The sequence below is a fragment of the Miniopterus schreibersii genome, assembly GCF_964146895.1.
Source record: "Miniopterus schreibersii genome assembly, chromosome: 5".
Lineage (NCBI taxonomy): Eukaryota > Metazoa > Chordata > Mammalia > Chiroptera > Miniopteridae > Miniopterus > Miniopterus schreibersii.
Window position 1 is genome coordinate 46,294,889 of NC_138106.1, and position 19,715 is coordinate 46,314,603.

A 19,715-nucleotide genomic window follows, 5' to 3' on the forward strand; every position below is an offset into this window, starting at 1 on the left:
AAATTTTCTCCAAATGCAAAGCAGTACTGTGTGTGTGTGTCAAAGTTGACCGGCTCTGTGGCTGTCACCGCGTGGTCCCAGCCCGCGGCTCCGCGGCGCCGCCCCCGCCCCTTCCTGCGCTCTCCCCGCCCCGGGCCGGCCGCGCGCGGCGGGTGATGTCAACCCGCGGAGGAGCCGCCCGCCCGCGACCCGCCCGGCTAATTAGCATGCAGCGGCGCCGGGGCCGCCTCCGCCGCGCCCGCGCGGCCCCCGGCCGCCCCCCCGCGGCTCCCCACAACTTTTGAGGCGGGGACTGCGCTGGCAGCCTCACTTCGCCGACTTCCCCGGCCCTACACGCGCCCGCCGCCAGCTTCCCTCGCACCCGCGGCCGCCGCGCGGCCGCCCCGCGAGCCGGGCATGTGAACCCGGGCGGGCGCCGCCACCATGGCCTCGCCGCGCGCCTCGCGGTGGCCGCCGCCGCTCCCGCTGCCGCTGCTCCTGCTGCTGCTGCTGCCGCCGGCCGCCCCCGGGACGCGGGGCCAGCCGCCCGCCCCGGCCCGCCGCGAGCCGAGCGGGGCGCCTCCCGCAGGCGCGGGGCTGGCACGGCCGCCCGAGCCCGGCCCCGAGCGCGAGCTGCAGCCGCCGCCGCCCACGCCGCCCCCGGAGCGCCGCGGGCCCGCGCCCCCCGGCCCCAACCGGACGGCCCCGGCGCCGGACGCCGCCGCACGGCCGGGACCCTCGGGCCGGGCGCCCCGAGGCGGGAGCGCGGGTGAGTGAGAGCCGGGGGCGGGCCTCGGGCAGGGGCGCGGGCGCCGCGGGGCCGCATCCCGGCCCTAGGCCCCTCGGAGCCGCTCGGCCCGCGCGGGGCTCCGCTGACCTGTGCGTCGGCGGCACCCTGCGGGCGGGCGGGCGGCGAGCGCGCGCGGTGGGCTTCCGAGACCATTTCGCCGGCCGCTGGACTGGGGGGTGTGACCGTCCTGTTCTCCCCCACCCCTTGGAAGAAAACTTACCTCCCGTGGTGTACCCTGGACCCACATACACCCTCCCCCCCTTAAAAAAAGGAAAATAGAAAAATCCCAAACCTTCCAAAGCGCCTCTGCCACCTCTCCGAGTGATGATGTCCGGCCTGTTCAGTCCCCAATTCCATTCTTTTCCTATAGATAAAGAAGTAGCCGCTCCAGGCACAGAGCCTGACTTTCAGATATAAAGAACTGATTTTTAAAGAATTCTAGTCCTTAGGATATTGTAAATGACAAAGGATGTAACTGGAAACAAAATACTGTACTGGTTCACTCTGAAAGCAGAGGGACTGGGGGGATGGGGCGGGGGGGGGGAGTTGCAAGATCGAACCCCTGCGAGGCAAAGGCTGGCACAGGACCGTCCCTGAGCGTTTTCCTCCCCTTTCCTTTCATACATAGCCACTGCCCGACCTGCTCAGGGGACCTGCCCACTCTCCTCCTGTCCTTCTGATCCAGTTTCCTTCTTTAGGTCTGGGAGAAATGCTAAAGACTGAGCAAAATTTCAACCATGATACCAGTGTGACCTTGGGAATGTCGCCTCTTTAGATCTGTCTCTCCATCTGTGATATGGAAGTAATGATCCCTGTTCCTCCTAGCCTCCTAGTGATGATGTGACAAAATGAAAGTAAAAAGAATGGAAAGTGCTTTGAACAAAGTCAGCAATGTGGTGGTGTTAGCCGGTGCCTTCCTGTGAGCGACACAGGGCATACATACGCTCTCTCAGGGAAGCAGGGTTGCTTGTAACGCTAGGCGAGGATTTGGGGTTCAGGTAAAGGTTGAGAAGATTTCATCGTCCTAGTCGATGCTTCATTTGAGTTTCTCGCATCACACAAACTTTGTGGTATAGGAATTAGTTTGCTTTGTTGAACCTAGGGATGCTTCCTGTAATAAGAAAAAGAAGTTTAAAAAAAAAATCAGATCCCCTATTAAAAACTAAACATATTCAGTAGTACTCCCATCATTGCAAAATACCTTGCCTTTGTGAATTTCTAAATTACTGGCACAAGATTGAGAAACTGAGCTACAGTAAGGAAAGGGAGAGGAGAAAGACACTTTAAAAGACCTGCTGGGAACACACCCACAGTGACTTCCAACACACATTGTTTTAAGTTCCACGGGAAGGAATTAAGAATGTAAAGGAGAACATTTCCTGGCTTTCTTGCACTAGAAAAGTAACTAAGGAACACTGGAGCATTTTGTGAGTTTTCTAAATGGAAAGTGGAGTGCAGGGGAGTGATGCCATGCCAGAGGAGACACCCAGGAACTGAAGGCAGGTTTCTCAGGCTGGTAATCAGGCTTTCTTAGCTTGGGCCCTGATCTTCTTAGGGGATGGGTAGGAGGGATGATGCCTTGCAGGAAGGTGGGGGTGGGGGGCTCTGGCTGGATGAAGCTGGCACCTGGATCTTCTTCCTTTTCTTATGGCTGGGAATCCCTGCCTCACAGAGAGCTAGGGGTTAGTCAGAGAGAGCTAGGGGTTACAGGGAGAGGGGCAGTGGAGGGAAACTGGCTTCGGGGACTCAGCAGGTAAGAATTGGGGCTGATCTTTTTTGCTAGTCAGGGACTCCCTTCTGCCTTAAGTAACCCACCCTTCCTCACAGTTCGTCAGATGACACTGCCAGCCTTGATGTTACAACCTTCCCAGTTTGATTCATTTTGGGAGATGAGAGCGATGGAGACTTCAGGTGCTCAAGATCTGGAGGAATGCACGTGAGAGTCCCAGAGAGCAGGCAGGCAGGAGGTAGAGTAGTCTAAAACTTCTCTTTCCTAAGAGGTTCTCTTCTGGTGCCCCCATGAAGACCGCCCAAGGAGAGTCTGCTGGTCGGCTGATATAAGGCTGCATGCCAACTGCCATGTTAGAAACCCGAGATTAGAAGAGAGGAAATTGATTACCTATTGAAAACCGCTAGAAGCTACTAACATGACTGAGGCATCAGGCATGACCTGTGCTTGTTTTCTGGTTGTGGCTCAAACAATGCCACTTACTGGGGAAAAGAAAGAACAAAAGAGCCAGCATTGCATGATTTCAGTGAGTCTGAGTTTCTTAATAACCGCCAAGGATTTTCTTTGGACCCTTTTTTATTGGCTACCTTATATCACAAGGTACAGTCATTTTTCTCCCAAGGCAGCAAAGTCTCCACGCTGGAAAGGCTCCCCTGAGACCCTCTGGTCCTCATTGTGTCCCATGTGTATCTGCCGTCTCAGCACCCTGACAGATGGCCGTCCAGGCTGTACACCAACGGTTTTGTGTTTGTGGAGGCGCTCCCTCCTGCTGGTAATGAGCCCAAGTCTTAGAAATAATGTGTTTCATTTGATTGTTGTGGAAACTGCCTGCAGCCCCTTCTGCTGCAGGGATGCTTGTGGTCAGTGCATCCCTGGCCCTTGTGGTTTGGGCTTCCAAATACATGGGCGTCAGCAGCAGGGACTAGAGATGTCCTTTTCTTCCCTGGAGCCATTTCTTGCCCTTTTCCTCTTGACAGAGTCCAAGGTTCTCACTATTAAGTAACCGCACTTGCATTGTGTCTGTGGGTTGTTGGCCTGCATTAGACTGCAAGACCCAGGACAGCAGTCCCCCACCCCAACGCCACTGTTAAGCTTTTACTCTCACCTGTGACCTGCAGGCTGTTTAGGTGAAGTTGTTGCTGGTAGTTTAGCCAGAGGAGATAGAGAGGATGACAAGTCCTGGAGGGTTTTTTCTCTGTGTGTGCTTTTTTTTTTTTTTTTTTTTTTTAACAACTCAGGGCTTCTAAACCACAGTTTTAAGCTGATTTTTATATGCCTTGATTTTTGCAATTTATAGGCCATACATTAATTGTGAGATCTGTAGATGAGAGGGGGAAAAAAAGGCTTAAGTCACAATGAAAATCAATGCAGAAGAAAAGAACTTTCCCACCCAAAAGGGAAATGACCCTGAGTAGCTGAGCAGCCAGCCCAAGGAATAATAATCTTAGAAAAATGCAACTCCCTAGAGTAAAGGAAACACTATGGGCCTGTCCCTTCTGGGCTGTTACATAGCTGTCGCCTGAATTGCTGTAACTTTGTGGGCCAACTTCTTCATTTAACTTTAGCTGCTGGGAAACCCAGTACACAGGGCAGTGAAGACTCAGGCTGGGCAAGAGGCAGCCCCGCAGGGAAGGGAGAGGGGCTTTCCTCCAGGAGTTTGGCCATCTCTGTCCTGGCCAATACTGGGGGAAGTGGGGGGGGGACTCCTGAGACGCCTGCTTGCTTTGATGGAGGGTGTCCCAAATAGGAGGAGGGATGTGGGGAAAGGGACTCTCCATGCCTGTGTATTTAAAAGCCACATCCTTTTAACCTGGCAGAAACCCTTTTATTGCTTCCCTCGGCATGTGTGCAGGTGCTGAACTGCTGTTCTGTGCCCAGGAGCTGAGTGGTGTGGGCAGAGGGAGAATGAAAGGTGTTTGATGCCCAGCTGGACAGTGACTGCATTCCTGTCCCGGGGAGCTGGGGAAGGAGCCTCTGCCCGCTCAGTGATCCCCTGCGCCTTCCAGCAGCCCTGCCCAGCTGGCTGGAAACAGTTCTTGGAGTTGACTAGTCTCAGAGTCGCTCAGAAAGAAAGCAGAGAACGGACGGCAGTTGAGTTCTCATGAGCCACTTATTGCCTTCTTCGGTGGCTTCCCTCTGCCCCCAGGCCTCTTTTATATAAACGGTGGGTTTCAGCTGTAACAAATGTCTCTCCCTTTGAAGAGTCGTAGGGAAGGAGATTGCTGTTGGTCCCTCTTTGGACTTCAAGCCTTTGAGCACCTACCTGTGATGGGAGCTTTCCTTTCCTCATCCCAGTGAATCCTGTGAGAGGTATTATTTCTCCTTCTACAGTCGTGAAAACTGAGACCTGGTGAAGTTAGAACACACAGTAAATGGAGGAGGCAGAATTTAAATCAGTTTGGCCAAATTGATTTGGATTTTTCACAATATCATGCAGCCATTGGTAAAATGGGGTGAGGATTGTTCTAATCTCCAAGATCCTCTCCAGCGCATCACCCTCCCTCTCCTCTCCGGTCCCTTGCTCATGCCCCTTTTAGAGAGTAGGGACTAAGGCTGGGTGAGGGATGGGATGAGCAGAGGCAGTGGCAGTGAGGACTACCTGCAGAGTAGAGAGAAAAAAAACCTTTTTTTAATTGCTCAAGACAAGACCACGTGTGTGTGTGCACACACATATATATACTTATATAATGGTATTTTATAGAGAGATTTGAATTTTGCCCTACTTATATGCCAATCCATAGGTTATTGTTGCCAGAGGTAGCTACGTTAATTATCAAAAAAACGAAAATGCATCGGTGATGTTCTTAACCGGCTCTCTCCTGGGAACATGGCTGATGTTGTGAGGCAGTTGTTATACATTCCTCCTCAGTAGGAGGAGATGTTAAATGGCGCCCCTATTCAGGTCCTGTAAAATTGTTTTCTTTTTAATATCTATGCCCCCTTCTACCCTCACCGTCCATCTTACATAGAAACAGAGATGTTTCTGTGCTGTCTTCTTTCCTCTTATTTTGCTGAAGTGCAGCAGATGTCTCAGGCTGTGTCACATTTGACTGATTTGTAAATCAGGAAATACTTACAGAGCCCCTTCTGTGTGCGAGGAGGCTGTGCCACGTGACGTGGAGGGTGCGGTGCTCCCAGGGAGCGTGGAGCGTTTTGGAACGATGCACTGGTGATTCACCGGAGAACGTCGAGAGCGCGTGCCGACCTGAGGAGTGATGGGGGTAGCTGACAGCAGACGCAGCGGTGAGAGGCTGCTGGGGGCGGGAGTCCGGGGAGACTTCAGACACAAGGAAGGAGTGGAGTGGGGTGTGGGTAGACAGAGGCGGGGGGGTACTGGCACCAGCAAAATCCCAAGTATTAAAAAGCTCAAGACTTTTAAAATGGAGGCAGTCAACAACCAGGAAGGTGGGGTTGGGGCAAGGAGAGGACTTGGGGAAACTAGTTAGGCTCTGGAATAAATGGAGTCATTGAAGACAAGACTAGAAAGGAGCATTAGTGCGCATGGTGGAGGGCTTCAGAGGCCTGTTGAAGGCATTTGTTGTTATCGCATTGCATTGAGGAGCCCCTGGTGGCTTTTGGGGAAGGAGCAGTGTCATTTGCTTGTTAGTTGTTCATTTGTGCTTGGTGCTGGGGTGCCATGGCTGAACCATGTACAGATCTGCCCTTACTAGAGCCAGCAGTTATTGCAGAAATGTCGAATGCTGGCAGGCATTGTATCAATACATTGGGAGGAAAAGACTGAAAACGGCCTGGGCTAGAATGGGGGTGGTGGACCTTGAAAAGGAGCTATGCAAGGGTGAGGCAGGAGGACCTGGTGACCGCCTGGCTGTGGGGATGCCAGGAGAGTGGAGGGGCACCGGTTTACCATCAGAGTCTGCCTGAGTTCCTGGGGCTTTCACATTCAAGACTGCAGCATGTCTCAGTGGAAGTGTCTGTGGACAGTTGAGAATGTGGGACTGAACTGGGAAGTCGGGGCCAGAGTCAGCCTGGAGGGGTTGAAGCCACAGGAGAAGAGGAAGCCTCTGACTGGGTGGAGAACCTCCAGTGTGGCCAGTGGGGGAGGAGGTGGCGCCAGCCGAGGAGCCAGGCCATCCCGAAGGCACAGCGAGGGCTGGGCAGTTTGGACCTGGCTGGGGGTTGGCAGGTGGTTTGAATATAGCCCACGGTTTATGCCTAGAATGTGACGGTCTGTGAAGGTACATGTAGGTTAATGTGTATCTGTCGGGATTTATCTCATCTGGGCACTATCCAAGTTAAAAGGAAAGGGAGATGGGAGGGGTATGAGGTGCGGAAAAGCCATTGGACTTGATTCTGAGAGGTTTAGGGGAGCCTGTAAGAGTTCAGGAGGAAGGCTGCTCACTGCGCGGGAGACCACAGATGTTAACTTCTCTGGACGCAGTGACACCAAAGAGGCAGGTCAGCGAGAACCAGCACCCTTGATGCCCGCCCCCTAAACCTGCTGTCAACTCCCACTCTTCCCATGTCAGAAATTGGCAACATCATCTACTTAGTTGCTTAAAAAATAAGCCTAAAACCTATCCTCCGTTCTTTTCTCACCCTCTCCTCCCTTCCTTCCTCCCCCCCCTTCCTTCCTTCCTTCCTTCCTTCCTTCCTTCCTTCCTTCCTTCCTTCCTTCCTTCCACTCCAGTAGATTCTCTTTCTAGAGTATATCACAAATCTGCCTTCATCTGCACTACTCTTTTCTGTTTTCTCTGTGTGCACTGCTGCTCTCCCTCTAATCCATGCTCACAGAAGCCCAGGTGATCTTCTTAAAATGTAATTCAGGTCACCTAACTCTTGGGCTGTAAACTCTCCAAGGACTTTGCATTGTACTTAGAATAAAATCCAGATTCCCTTTTGGAATGCAAGGTCCACAGGATCCGACCCTGCCAACCCTCAGGCCTCATCTTTCTCCACGCCCCTCTTCTAACACCAGACAACTGTTTATACATGTCAGACTCTTTCCTATCCTGGAGACTAGGCACATGGTGTCCCCCTGCCTGTAGTAGAACCAGCCTCCTAGCCAGTGCAAATGCCCTGAGGCTGGAACAAGCTTGGATGTTTCAGGACTGGAGAGAAGGGAGATCATGTAGTTGCCATGAGAACTGCAGTAAGGAAGGAGGTCAGTTTCTTCTGGGTCCCATTGGAGGGGTGTTAGCTGAGGAGGGATGTGGAGAGTAGACTGTGGGAAGACCAGAGGAAGGGAAGGTGGGAAGCCAGGGCTAGTTCAGTGCCTGGCCCATGGTAAGAACTCATGGTGGTTGCTGAAAGAGAAAATGGGTCCAGATGTCAAAGTTGGTGGTGGAGAGAGGAATGCATGCTTGCAGTAATCTTTCTGACTGAGCTATTCTTATGTTCCTGTATCATCAAAACACAGGGTAGGCTACTCAATACCTTCCTCTTGCTTTACTCCCAAAAGGAGTAGGACAGTGGACTGGACGGTCTTCTTCTCTGGGTGGGGGAGAGGGCAGGGCCTGCCATTGGAGCAGAGGCCTGCATCCTTGCTTGAGGTAGGGTGGGGTCCGCGATACTGGACTGGGGCACGGTGGACGATCTCTGGCGTCAAGGGTTTGGATGTACGTGTCTGAAGTGTTTGCTTCTTTCTTACTGGGTTCTTTCCTCCCTCACTGGCCCAGGAACTGTCAGAGGGCGAGGAAGCTTCTCCCTTCAAGCAGGACCCCTCCTCCCTGACAGTTGTTACCCCTGCCAGACCCGGGACCCTCAGCCCAGAGAAGCCTGGCTTGCCATCAGTCAACAGTGCGGCTGTGAGGTGACATTTTTGACTTAGGCTCAGGATAAAGTGCTCAAATTTTGGTATTTCCAAACTGTATGGTCATCTTTGCTTTTAAAAGATTATAACATTAATTTTTTCCTGATTATAAACGTTTTATGCGTTTGTCATACAATTTGGAAGTTAAACAGAAAAACAACAAATAAAATATTACCTACATTCCAACTGCTAGAAGTACATTAAAACATTAACAATTCTTTTTTTTTTTAATTTTTTTTTTTTTAATCCTCACCCAAGGATATTTTTTCCATTGCTTTTCAGAGAGAGTGGAAGGGAGAGAGAGAGAGAGAGAGAAACATCAATATGAGAGAGACACATCGATTGGTTACTCCCGCAGCCGGGACTGGGGATCGAGCCTGCAACTGAGGTACGTGCCCTTGGCCAGAATCGAACCTGGGACCCTTCATTCAGCAGAACTGAGCCAAACCAGTTAGAGCTAAAACATTAACAACTCTTATTGTTTCTCATTTATGTGGAATATAAAGTTTTATATATCCATGTGAATATCCAGAATAGATGCTGTTCCATTATACCATAACTTTTTTTGTCTTTTAGCTATTTATTGGATATATAGACGGTTTCCAGTTTTTCACTATCATAAATAATGCTGTGATAAACATCTTTGTGCATCAGTTTTTGTATTTGTACCTGTTTATTGGCCTAGTATCAATTCTTGGATGTGGAAAATTTTAAGATGCTGGCAGGACTACCCAGTGGTCCCTTAGAATTGTTCCAAATTATACTCCCAGCAGCACTGTATGAATTTATAGATCTTACTGTGCCCTGTTTGTCACCGGGCATTTTGATTAAAACTGAGCACCTGTCTCCTGCCTTTCTTTTTCATCCAGGTATCTTCTGCTAGTGGTTTGTGTGTGCGGGGGAGGGGGGCAATCACAGCATTGCTCTGCTAACCCCATCTCCTGAAGCTCCTCGGGCTCCACCTCCTCCTCTGGTCCGAGGCAGGTTGAAGAGAAGATGTTTCTGTGGGTGCCTGACTGCAGGGTGTGAGGTGAATAGGAAGCTTGGTGGACACTGCTGATGGAAGTGGGTTCCTCTGGAGAATCTGGCAAGCTCTTCTCCATAGATGCGTCGAGGTGGCTACATCTGGGCAGGGAGGCAGCCTGGCAAAGTGCTTAGGCAGAGTGGCCAGGCAGAAGGCAAACAGTGTTTCAGAAGGAACTGGAATGCAAAATTTGGGATGGGGCAAGAGAATGCCACAGGGACCTGCATCATTCTAAATTAGACCCGTTTCCTTGGCAGTAATTGATCCTTTAAATTGTGGAGTAATGGGGAAAATTAGATTTTTGTTTTGGGTCTAGAAGAACATTTTGAGAATTCTTGACTCAGGATTAAAAGGGACCTTAAAAGGTCCCTTTTAATTCATTAAATGATGGAAAAGCATATTTCCAAAATGAGGAAAGAGAAGGCTCTCCATTTCGTTCCAGAGCTCCCACTCTTTGGCCTCATCTTCCCTGGTTGATTTCCAGCCAGAGTCAGTAAATTTCACTTTGTGCTCAGAAACTTTTGGCCTCTTTGTTCAGGGCACAATGCAAAACTTGAGGTCACCTTAGATTGGGAGATTATTTGATAAATCAGGACGCTTCCAACCAGCTTGAAGACTTAGGTAGTCCTGGAGAGGTGCCGGAAACCAGTGAAGCAATTTCACAGCTGTCGTCGTGACAGTCAGAGCTGCAGTTGGGGGTGGAAATGGCACTCCAGTGACTTGGCGTGGCTGGAGGTGAAAGCTGGTCCAAAAGGGCAAGTTTTGGCTTGGCCACTTTGCCAAAGTGTGACTTAGAGCAAATCAGGTCCATTTCTGGGCCTCCGTTTCTTCATTATGAAGGGGAGGGATGGTCCTCCCCATGCTAAAAGCTCCATTCCTGAGAGGGTCCATCTTTATCCTGTGAATCTCCCGACTTCCCTGATGCTGGCATGACGTGTAAGGAGACACACCTTGCTTCTGAGCTCAGGGTCTGGGAGCTATGAGAGCCTGTGTGCGGGATGAGGTAAAGGGCCTCACGTAGGATCTGCTGGTACACCTGCGAGCTGGCTAGACCTTCAGCTCCTTGGGAGGAGGCACCAGATCCTATTCATCTTTGTTCCCTAGTCCCTAGCACAGGCTTCAGCCCAGGGAGCACCTGTCTAACCTGTGACCTCAGCTGCCCAGGTGATACTGCAGCATCGCCCACACCACCACGTGGCCTAGGACTCCTGTCATCAGGAGCTGGCGAGACCACCTGCCAAGGCTACAGAAGCTGTTAAAAATTGACACTTTTTTTTTTTCTTTAATATTTTGGTTCTGGGGTACTTGTGCTTCATAGAACCATTTGGGTTCCCTGTCATGTAAGAGTATTTGAGGAAAGCTCGCAGGTGAGGTGGTGTGGCTGGCAGGCTCTGTGTTCCCGGTTGCTGGGGCTTGAGGGGAGGCTCTGACCTTACTGGAGACCCTGAATAACAGGGGCTTCTACCTTCCTGTGCTGGAAAGGAGTTGGGCTGCTGAAGGCAAGGAGATGGATCTGATAAGTGTGACAAGTTTCTACTTAGAGTCTTTGCTAAGTTGGAAAATGAAGACCAAAGAGGAAGATGAGTGATGAGAAGAGGCCAGAGGCCAAGGTCAAGCTCTCCAGTTGGTCCTCCACCATCCTGGGCCATCTGAACTGAAGCAGTCACATTGGAGGAAGGAGTAGCGAGAATGCAGGGGAAGATGCCTGGTTGTAATCTGGTGGGATGTTGTTCTTTGCACAAGTCGTGACTAGTGATTATCCTACATTAGGCCAGTATTGAAAACCACTCCTATTTCCTTATCTGTATCGCAGGAGGAGACCGAAACAGCTTCAACTTGGGGACGAGTTTCACTCCTGTAGACTCAGGTGAGGCTATGTGGTGAGACTTCAGGGATCACCTTTTTGCCCAGGTGTGGATAAGAGCCCTGCTGGCTTTGCAGTCACAGACCTGGCATGGGGGCCAGACTGCTCAGTTCAAATCCCAGCAGTGCCACTTACCAGTTATGGGACTTGGTAGGTTATCCGGCTTCCCTGTGCCACCAGTTTCTCATCTGTCAGATAGGCTATCAGTAGGCCCTACTCAGGCAATGTAAGTGTCATGTACGCCTGTCAAGCAGATTGCTCAGTGCCTGGGTAGGAGAGCTCTGCAAACATTGGCAATGATGATGCCACTGAAACCGATGCCCATTTATCCGAACCACTGCATTGATGACAGCACCCACTCCATTTCCAGGCTTCTTGAACAGGGGTCAAGTTATGAATGTAAAAGGTTCAAGTCCACCTTCCAAGGACCTCTGGTCCTTCCTCACCCTGGAACCCTGCCAACCTCACCCCTCGGTATCCCTAGAACTTCCTCTTTGTCCTTAGCTTCAGGTGCAGAGAGGAAAGAGCAAGATTTGAAGTTAGAACAAGTAAGTGCCACACCTGTAATCATCTGAGGAGACCAGCTTAACACACATGAAGCAGTTAGCATTCAATAAAAACAGTATGGGACAGGTTTGCTACAAAATAATAAGCTTTAAAAATCAATATGCTGGGACCTTTGTGGCCAGTGAGTGTTCCCCTTCTGCTCAGAACCTTTGCAGGTTATTGGCACAAGCCTAAAAAGCATTTGAAGAAGGTGGAAGCTACCTTCAGAGCCAGGGAGTGGCCCACAAGCAACTCACTAGTGTTTCTTTGCAGTGAAACCTCCTTCTGGATCCCAAATGGGGTCACCAATCTCCACCTCCTGCATCAGTCACTGGATTGGGCTTTGAATTTTTGTCTATCTCTAAAATAATCCACATCCATTATCAAGGGATGAAAATTCAGGAAACTCAAGAGAATAGTCTGCAGGCTCCATTGAATATTAGAGAATTCTGGAAACCAGCTTGAGCTATCAGCATTATTGGAATAAATATGTTTTAATGGGACCTCTTTGAAGAGGATCATACCCATTGGATAGGTGAATTCCTGTGGTTTGTTAGGAGTTATTTATAGTACAGTCACGCCTCGGTGGTGATGGAGGGCTGCTGTCTGTCTGTAGCTGCTGGAAGAGTTAGGGAAGGGAGGTGCCAGTGGTGGCTCAAGAGCTCTGTTAAGGTCAGAGGACTTTTGGTCTTAACCCCTTCACTTTCTAGCTCAGTGGCATTTGGGCAGCTACCTAATGCCTCTGGGTCTTAACTTTCCTCGTGTTAAGAATGGGGATCATAATATCTGTTTTGCTTCCTTAACAAGGCTTTTGAAGCACAGCAAATATAATTATGACTGCGAAAGCACTTTTAACCTTTATTTGATGAAAGGGCACTTTAGTTCCCGGTAAGGAGTGGGTCCCGCTGGCCGAATTTAAATGCTGACGGAATTTAAGTGCCGTCTTTTAAAGGTTAAATACTCAGAAACCTAAGCATATACGTTCTTTTTTACAGGCAAAAGGAAAGAAACCATTATTTGTACAGTTGATCCTGGAAAATATATGGAGTTTGTATGATGCTGTCTTTTAAATGCCGTCTTTTAAAAGTTAAATGTGGACATAGCAAGCAATTTGAGTTATAATACAATGAACCTTGGGCAGGGCATTTCATCTCTGAGCCTGTGTCCATATCTGTAAAATGGGGATGATCATTCTAGTTCTGTCCACTTCACAGTGTTTTGTTGGGGTAAAACGAATTAATCCACACGGACAAGCTTAGTAACATGCTGTGTGCGTGTTCGTCATTAACACTCCCTAAAACACATGGGCATGACCATGCTTCATGAAGAAAGTAGATGCGGGAGGGTGAGTAGAAAGTTGGAGAGGAGGCGGAGAGAGGGAGACCATCCTAGGCAATCTCAGTGGCCTTTTTCAGTCCTTCATCTCTGTCCTCTCAGCTACCTCTGGTCGCCATGAACTCTTTCCCATCTCCTCTCCCTCCCACCAACTGGGATGTTCTTCACAGTCCTGCCGTTGGCCTTCCACGTCCAGCTCAGTTCAGTGAACATTTATTGAGCCCCTCCGATGAGTCACTCTTTCACAAGGACATGGAAATGTGATCAAATAAGTCATAATTGTGTAACAAGGTAAAGCAATAGCCGAGAGGGAGAGGTCTCTCTGGGAAAGACTTATTGGAAGTGGTGGCCTTGGAGCCGGTTGTGAGAAATGAGTCAGATTTTGCCAGAAGGCCAAGGGGGAGGCTAGCTGGGTATTCCAGGTGGGGAGGGCAGCAGGGGTGAAGGGGTGGAGAGGAGACTGCGCATGGCCTCACCTGTTTTCCCTGATGGGGTGGTTCTCAGAACTTGCTTCTCTTCAGAAGTCCAGTTCTCCACCTTCAGCGGCCTGCCAGACCTCCACACAACAGATGATGGCTTTAAATGCAGACATGTCACCCCTTCCTCCTCCATAGCCCAGCTTCCCTTTGGTTATTAATGGTCCCATCCATCTCTCTGTCGCACATTCAAAACCCCAGCCGTCCTTGCCTTGCCTTTTCTTACTCATGTGTGATCACCATCGACTCCCTCCTCTCTTCCGTCCCCCTTCTGAATCCTGTGCGCAGGTAACCGCCGTGGACGGGAGCCGCGCGGGCTGTGGGGAGGTGATGCTCCCTGCGCGTCGGGGGCCTGCGCGTGGGTCAGGCGGCCTGCGGGAGGGTCAGTCGCCTCTGTGCTCCCTGGCTCTCCTTGTCTGAAGATGCTGCTGTTTTTGAAGCTGTTGGCCTTTGTTTTGCTCTTTTCTTTCTCATCCTTTACTCTTTCTCTATTTCTGTCTTTTTTAAAATTGGACTTCCTTTGGAATCAAATAGACCTGGGTTGGGGTCCTGTTCTACTCTGTGCCGCGCAGCTTTGGGCAACTTCCTTCCTCTCACTATACCTCAGAAAAGCGGAGACGACAATGACACCTACCTCTTAGAGCTGTTGCGAGGATTAAGGGACAATCCCTGTGAACAGCTTAGCGTGGTGCCTGCAGGGAGCAAATGCCACCCACGCTTGGGCTGGTGTAGTGATAATAATAGTTACCCTATGTGGTGGCGTCTGCTTTTTAAAATTCTCCCTAGCTTTATTTCTCCCTCCCTCTGCAAGTTTCTCCCTTTTGTTTCATTTCTCTTTTCACCTCCTTCCTTTTTCCTCCCTCTGTTTTATCTCTTTTTCTTAACTGGCTATGCTGTACAACTGATTTTTAAAGTATTGGTTATATTTGAATTGAGTGTCAGGTTTCCCGATCTTAATTGTAAAAGTCTACTAGTAAACTAATTTATCCCTTTAAATAGCTCTTATCCAAGCCCGGAGGGTCCTGGGGGGCCCTCGGTGAGCACCCTGGCCTGTGAGGGGCAGTGACAGCAGTGACCATGCTCCCCCCCAGTGCAGGCCTCAGGCCCTTTGTGCTGCAACGCCATTCCACTGCATATGTTTTCGGACGCTGTAAACTTTCCAGACAAATGATGTTTCTATAATTTCCTTAGCGTCCTGGGCCGCTTCACACGGGTCTGTAGATTAAATTAACCGCTGAACTTATAAAAACTCGGCCGCCAGGGCCGAGGGGGTGTTTAAAGCCCAGGGCCACATCTCATTAAATCCGCCCTCGCCGCCCCGGTAGGAGGCCCCTCTTCCTGCCCTTCCTCCCCCCTTCCTCCTCGGAACCAGGATGTTTTTCCTTGCCTTTTTATTGTTTCGCTAACCTGGCAGGCCTCCTTAGGTGGAGCCCTGCCACCAGGCTTCCTCTCTGGGTGTGATCGAATGTTCGGGTGACAGCGGGAGACAGGGCTGCCCACTCCCCGTCCTGGCTGCCCCACCTTCACCTCCAGGCGCCACAGGGAGCTGCCCTTGGCTTGAGGCTCCTCTTCAGCCCCTCTGCTGGGTGTTTCCTTTTCAGAGGCTGAGGGGGCAACGAAAAGGGAGGCAAAGGGTAGACACATCTTAGAAACCAGGTAGGCACCCCGGCACCGTTTTGTTTACTTAGCTAATTGAACGGGAATCTTCTGACTTTGGACCCTAGGGCTTTGTCTCAAGTTTTTTTTCTTCTTCTTTTTTTAAACCCGTAGAATCATTTCTAAAGCTTGAGGTCACTTCAAGGTCTTCATCTTTCATTCCTGCCAGGGAACGCAGCCTCCCTCATCGCCCCCAGGCCACCGCAGGGGCCATTCCATTTCTGAGAGCCTGACCCCCGACTCGGGTCAGCAGATCCCTGGGTCAGAGGCCAGGCCTGCTGGTCTGCCTTTCTCCCCGGAGGATGGTCAGCTGGACAAAAGCTGGCCGTCTCACAGGGAGGGAGGGTAACGTGTCTTGTAAACGTTATGCTTTTCATATCTAGAGGCTGTTCCAGGGGAATTTTTTTTTTTTTTTTAAATCAGCTCATCGGATCTCAAGTCCAAACACTTCTCAATGTGTATGGTTTTTCTTAGGGCCTCTCCTTTCAGGGCAAGAACAAGGAAGGAAACGAAACTCCCCATGAGCCCTGGACAGTTCAGATCAAGGGCTGAGTCTTTTGTTCACACAAACTCATTTGGCTCCTAAACGCCCTCCACCCAGAATCATGACATCCGGCAGCAGCGTTTCCAAACACAGTCCAGAGCAGCCAGCTGAGTAGGAGGCTGCCTCTCTGGTGAGGTCGCAGCCACCTGCCCTCACACCCCCAGGGTTCCTGTGTGCCCCAAAATATCCCACCCCTGGCCATCCGGCCTGAAATCCCCCTCATTGAGAGGATTCCTGGGATGAACGCATGATCTGGAGGAAAGGGCCGAAGCCTGGAAGGGCAGGTGGGATTCTGGTCTCAGCCCTACACCTTCCAAACTCTCAGGGCATCCTCTGTGGTGCTAGACCACTCCCCACACCCCAGTTGCTTTGGGGGATGTCTTTATTGACACCGGTCAGCTCTCTTGGAAGCGGTAAGCTCCTTGAGTCTCTACTTTGTCTTGTGTGGGATTGATACTCAGTAAATATACATATATAAAACAATATACAAAATATAAAATTGACCATTTTAGCCATTTTTAGTATTTTTTTTTTTTAATATCTTTATTGATTTCAGAGAGAGGAAAGGAGAGGGAGAGAGAGGTAGAAATATCAATGATGAGAGAGTCATTGATCGAGCCTACAGCCCGGGCATGTGCCCTGACAGGGAATCGAACCCCGATCGCCTGGATCCCAGGTCGATGCTCAACCGCTGAGCCGTGCCTGGCTGGGCCATTGTAGCCATTTTTAAGTGTACAAGTCACTGGCATTGAGCACATTCACAGTGTTGTACAAATGGCACCACCATCCATTTCCAGAATTGTTCATCATCTCAAATAGAAACTTGTTAAATAATGATTCCCCATTCCTCCCTCCCCCGGCCCTTGCTAATCTCTATTCTACTTTCTGTCTCTATGATTTTGCCTAATCTAGGTACTTCATACAAAGAGAATCATACGTTATTTGTCCTGGCTTATTTCACTTGCCATAATGTTTTCAAGGTTCCCCCATGTTGTAGCATATGTCAGAATTTCCTCCCTTTTTAAGGCTGAATGATATTCTATTGGATATAAATACATTTTGTTTATCCATCTATCCATTGGTGGGCACTTGGGTAGCTTTTACCCTTTGGCTATTGTGAATACTGCTTCAGTGAACATGGGTGTGCACGTATCTGTTTGGTTCTCTGCTTTCAATTCTTTTTTTTTTTTTTTTTTAATCTTTATTGTTGAAAGTATCACAGGTGTCCCATTCCCCCCCCCAATTGACCCCCTCCACCTCACTCCCACCCCCTCCCCATGCCTTCTCCCCGTCATTGTCTGTGTCCACGGGTTATGCATATAGCTTCTTTGGTTAATCTCTTCCCACCCTCCACCCCCCTTCCCTCTTTCCTCTGAAATATGATCGTCTGTTACATATGAGCGTCAGTGTCTCTGGATCTATTTAGTTCATCAGATTCTTTTGTTCATTAGCTTCTTGTTAAAGAAGACCCTTCAACATTTCCTGTAGTGCTGGTTTGGTGGTAATGAACTCCTTTAGCTCAATTCTTTTTTAAATTTTATTTTATTGATTTAAGAGTGAGAGAGGGAAAGAAACATCAATGTGAGAGAGAAACATCGATTGGTTGCCTCCTGTACGCTCCCCGACTGGGAGTTGAGCCCAAAACCTTTTGGTTTACAGAACGATGCTCCAACCAACTGAGCCACACCAACCAGGGCCCTGCTTTCAATTCTTCTGTGTATATACCTAGCAGGGGAATCTTACGGTAATTCTATGTTTAAATTTTTGAGGATCCATCAAATTGTTTTCCACAGTGGCTGCACCATTTTACATTCTACCAGCAGTGCAAGAAGTTTGCAATTTCGCCACGTCCTTGCCGACACTTGTTCTTTTCCTTATTTTATAATAGCCATCCTAAGGAATATGAAAATAAACTTGTTTTAAAATTCATAAATGCCACTCACTGGCTATATTGTGGATTTTGGACTGTTATTGCCCCTCTTGGAGTCCAGTCCTGTCATCTGAGGGTCAGACTAGTTGGTTGCTATAGTGCCTTATGGTGGAGTTCACCTTCGGAGAGGGGTGGGACACCCAAGACAACCCAGCCAGTTTCCCAGCTTGAGCCGGAATGAACGATCCAAAGCACTGTGGGTGCTGCTAGTGAAGCAGGCTGCACACCACACGTTAGTTAGGGAAGAGATGGCTGAGCTCAGTCCTCACTGGTTTTCATATGGGTGGTTAATTAGGAAAGACACCGAATGAAAGAGCTGGCTCTAGTCTCTACCCTGCCACTTCTTCTCTGGCTTATCCTGGGAAGGTGACCTTAGTACTGAGCCTCAGCCTTCTCTTCGGTGAAATGGGGTAAGAATTCCTATTCTGCCTGCCACCCAGAATGTCAGGATCTAACAGGTTAATGGAGGGCCCTGAAATTATCCCATGAACAGTGCTTTGCAGATTGAAAATAGGTGGGATTTCGTTACTCGATCTCTGAGAATAGGAGTGTAATTTAATTCTCCGTAAAGTTCCTGTGGACAATAACCAGCTCCTCTTGTGATTTACACCAACCCCCCCCCTCAGTACCCAAAGGGGAATTAAAAAGAGAGGGGGCTAACAGTCTATTTATTTAAAAAAGTCTTCTCCCCTCCCTATGTGAGCAATTGAATCTTAAGGAAATATTTAAAAATTACAAAGAAACCCACCATCATAAATACAAGATCCATGCTGGTACAAAGAACAGCTCTCGTAAGAGGTTCCCAAGTGGAGATCCGGGAGAGCTCTAAGCGGGAGGCCGGGATGGGAATTCTGCAGCTGGGGGTCAGTGTCTTACTGTTCCAGAGCCTCCCCCTCATGAGCCATATCTCCTAGCAGTCTTGCTTCATCTTCCATCTATCAAGGATCATTCTGGAAAGTCCTGGGACTTTGGTTGATGACTTTTCTTATAGGCCTGGTACCCATGGCCTCTCTCTGCTGCATTCCAGCACTTACCACCTTCCTGACCCGTGGTTTTAATTCTGTCCCATCCTTCCCTCGTCACGTGTGTCTTCTTCACTGGCTCTTTTCCACAGTCCAGATTCAAGTTTCCCCTTAATTCAGTCCGTGACCCTTCATATGCCATCTCCTTGTCCTTCCTTCTAATCCATAGTCCCCAGTGTTTAACTACCTGTCAGACCTTTCCGCTTGGGAGTTCCAGCCTCACCCCAAACTTCACATTTCAAAAGTAGGCTTTTCTTGTCCCTCACACTTGTCCTTCATCCTGCCTTTGCTCTTTCTTCCTACCCTTATTTTCATTGTTCATAAGACTGCTCTCTGACACTGAGGCTAATTCAGAAGTCCTCTTGTGCAGTCTTGTAGCTAAGGCAGAGTCATAGAGTAAGCTGGGGTGGGCTAGAGTGACACCTGGGTACAGGTTGGTTCTCTCTGCTGCTGAGCATGTGGCCTTGAATAATCCCTTAATCATCTGCCCCTCAGTTTCCCCTTGATGCCCACTTGACCGGTGACATGCGCATTAAATCAGAAAACACTTAGTATGTGGTGGTGAAATCTGAATCTAAAGAGAGGGAAATGGGAAGAAAGGCTGGTGCTTCAACTCTGTGCCCCAGAAACCCAAGATCAAATCGTGGCTGGCAGCACTTGGCACATGGCCCGCTGAAGCTGCGTGGGGGCGCCCTGCCCTCTGGGAGGAAATTGCCTCTTTGGATGACACAGTGCACTCCCTGTCCACGCCCACTCCACTGCTCAGGAACAATGCAAGTTGAGAAACCCCCATTCATGGGATGGGTGGGTGACAAGGAGTTGACTCTGTAGCAGCTGCTAATTAGGAAATCCTATTCCTGGCCTATGCTAGTGTCCCTGATGATGTCGGTTCACAAACAGATGTTTTGGAACATTAAGACACTACAGAAGTGGAAGTTGTCATGGGGGGGGGGCAGGCAAAGCAATAAAACTGTCTTGTTAATTTAATCTCCAGTTATGGTAACAAAGGAAAGTGATGGTGTGACACAGGGGGCTGAGTGCAGAGGGAAG

At 49.7% G+C, this 19,715-nt stretch overlaps 1 protein-coding gene across 1 annotated transcript in view; it reads left to right on the plus strand.

Moving 5' to 3' along the window:
* Window positions 1-423: 423 nt before the first annotated feature.
* The window catches only part of HEG1 (heart development protein with EGF like domains 1), a gene marked incomplete at its 5' end in the record, with an annotated part of 78,076 nt that continues 58,784 nt past the window's right edge, over window positions 424-19,715 (plus strand). Inside the window, one exon of the mRNA XM_081137616.1 lies at window positions 424-748. Within this exon, the coding sequence (XP_080993742.1) occupies window positions 424-748 (325 nt within the window). The remainder of the gene's footprint in view (window positions 749-19,715) is intronic.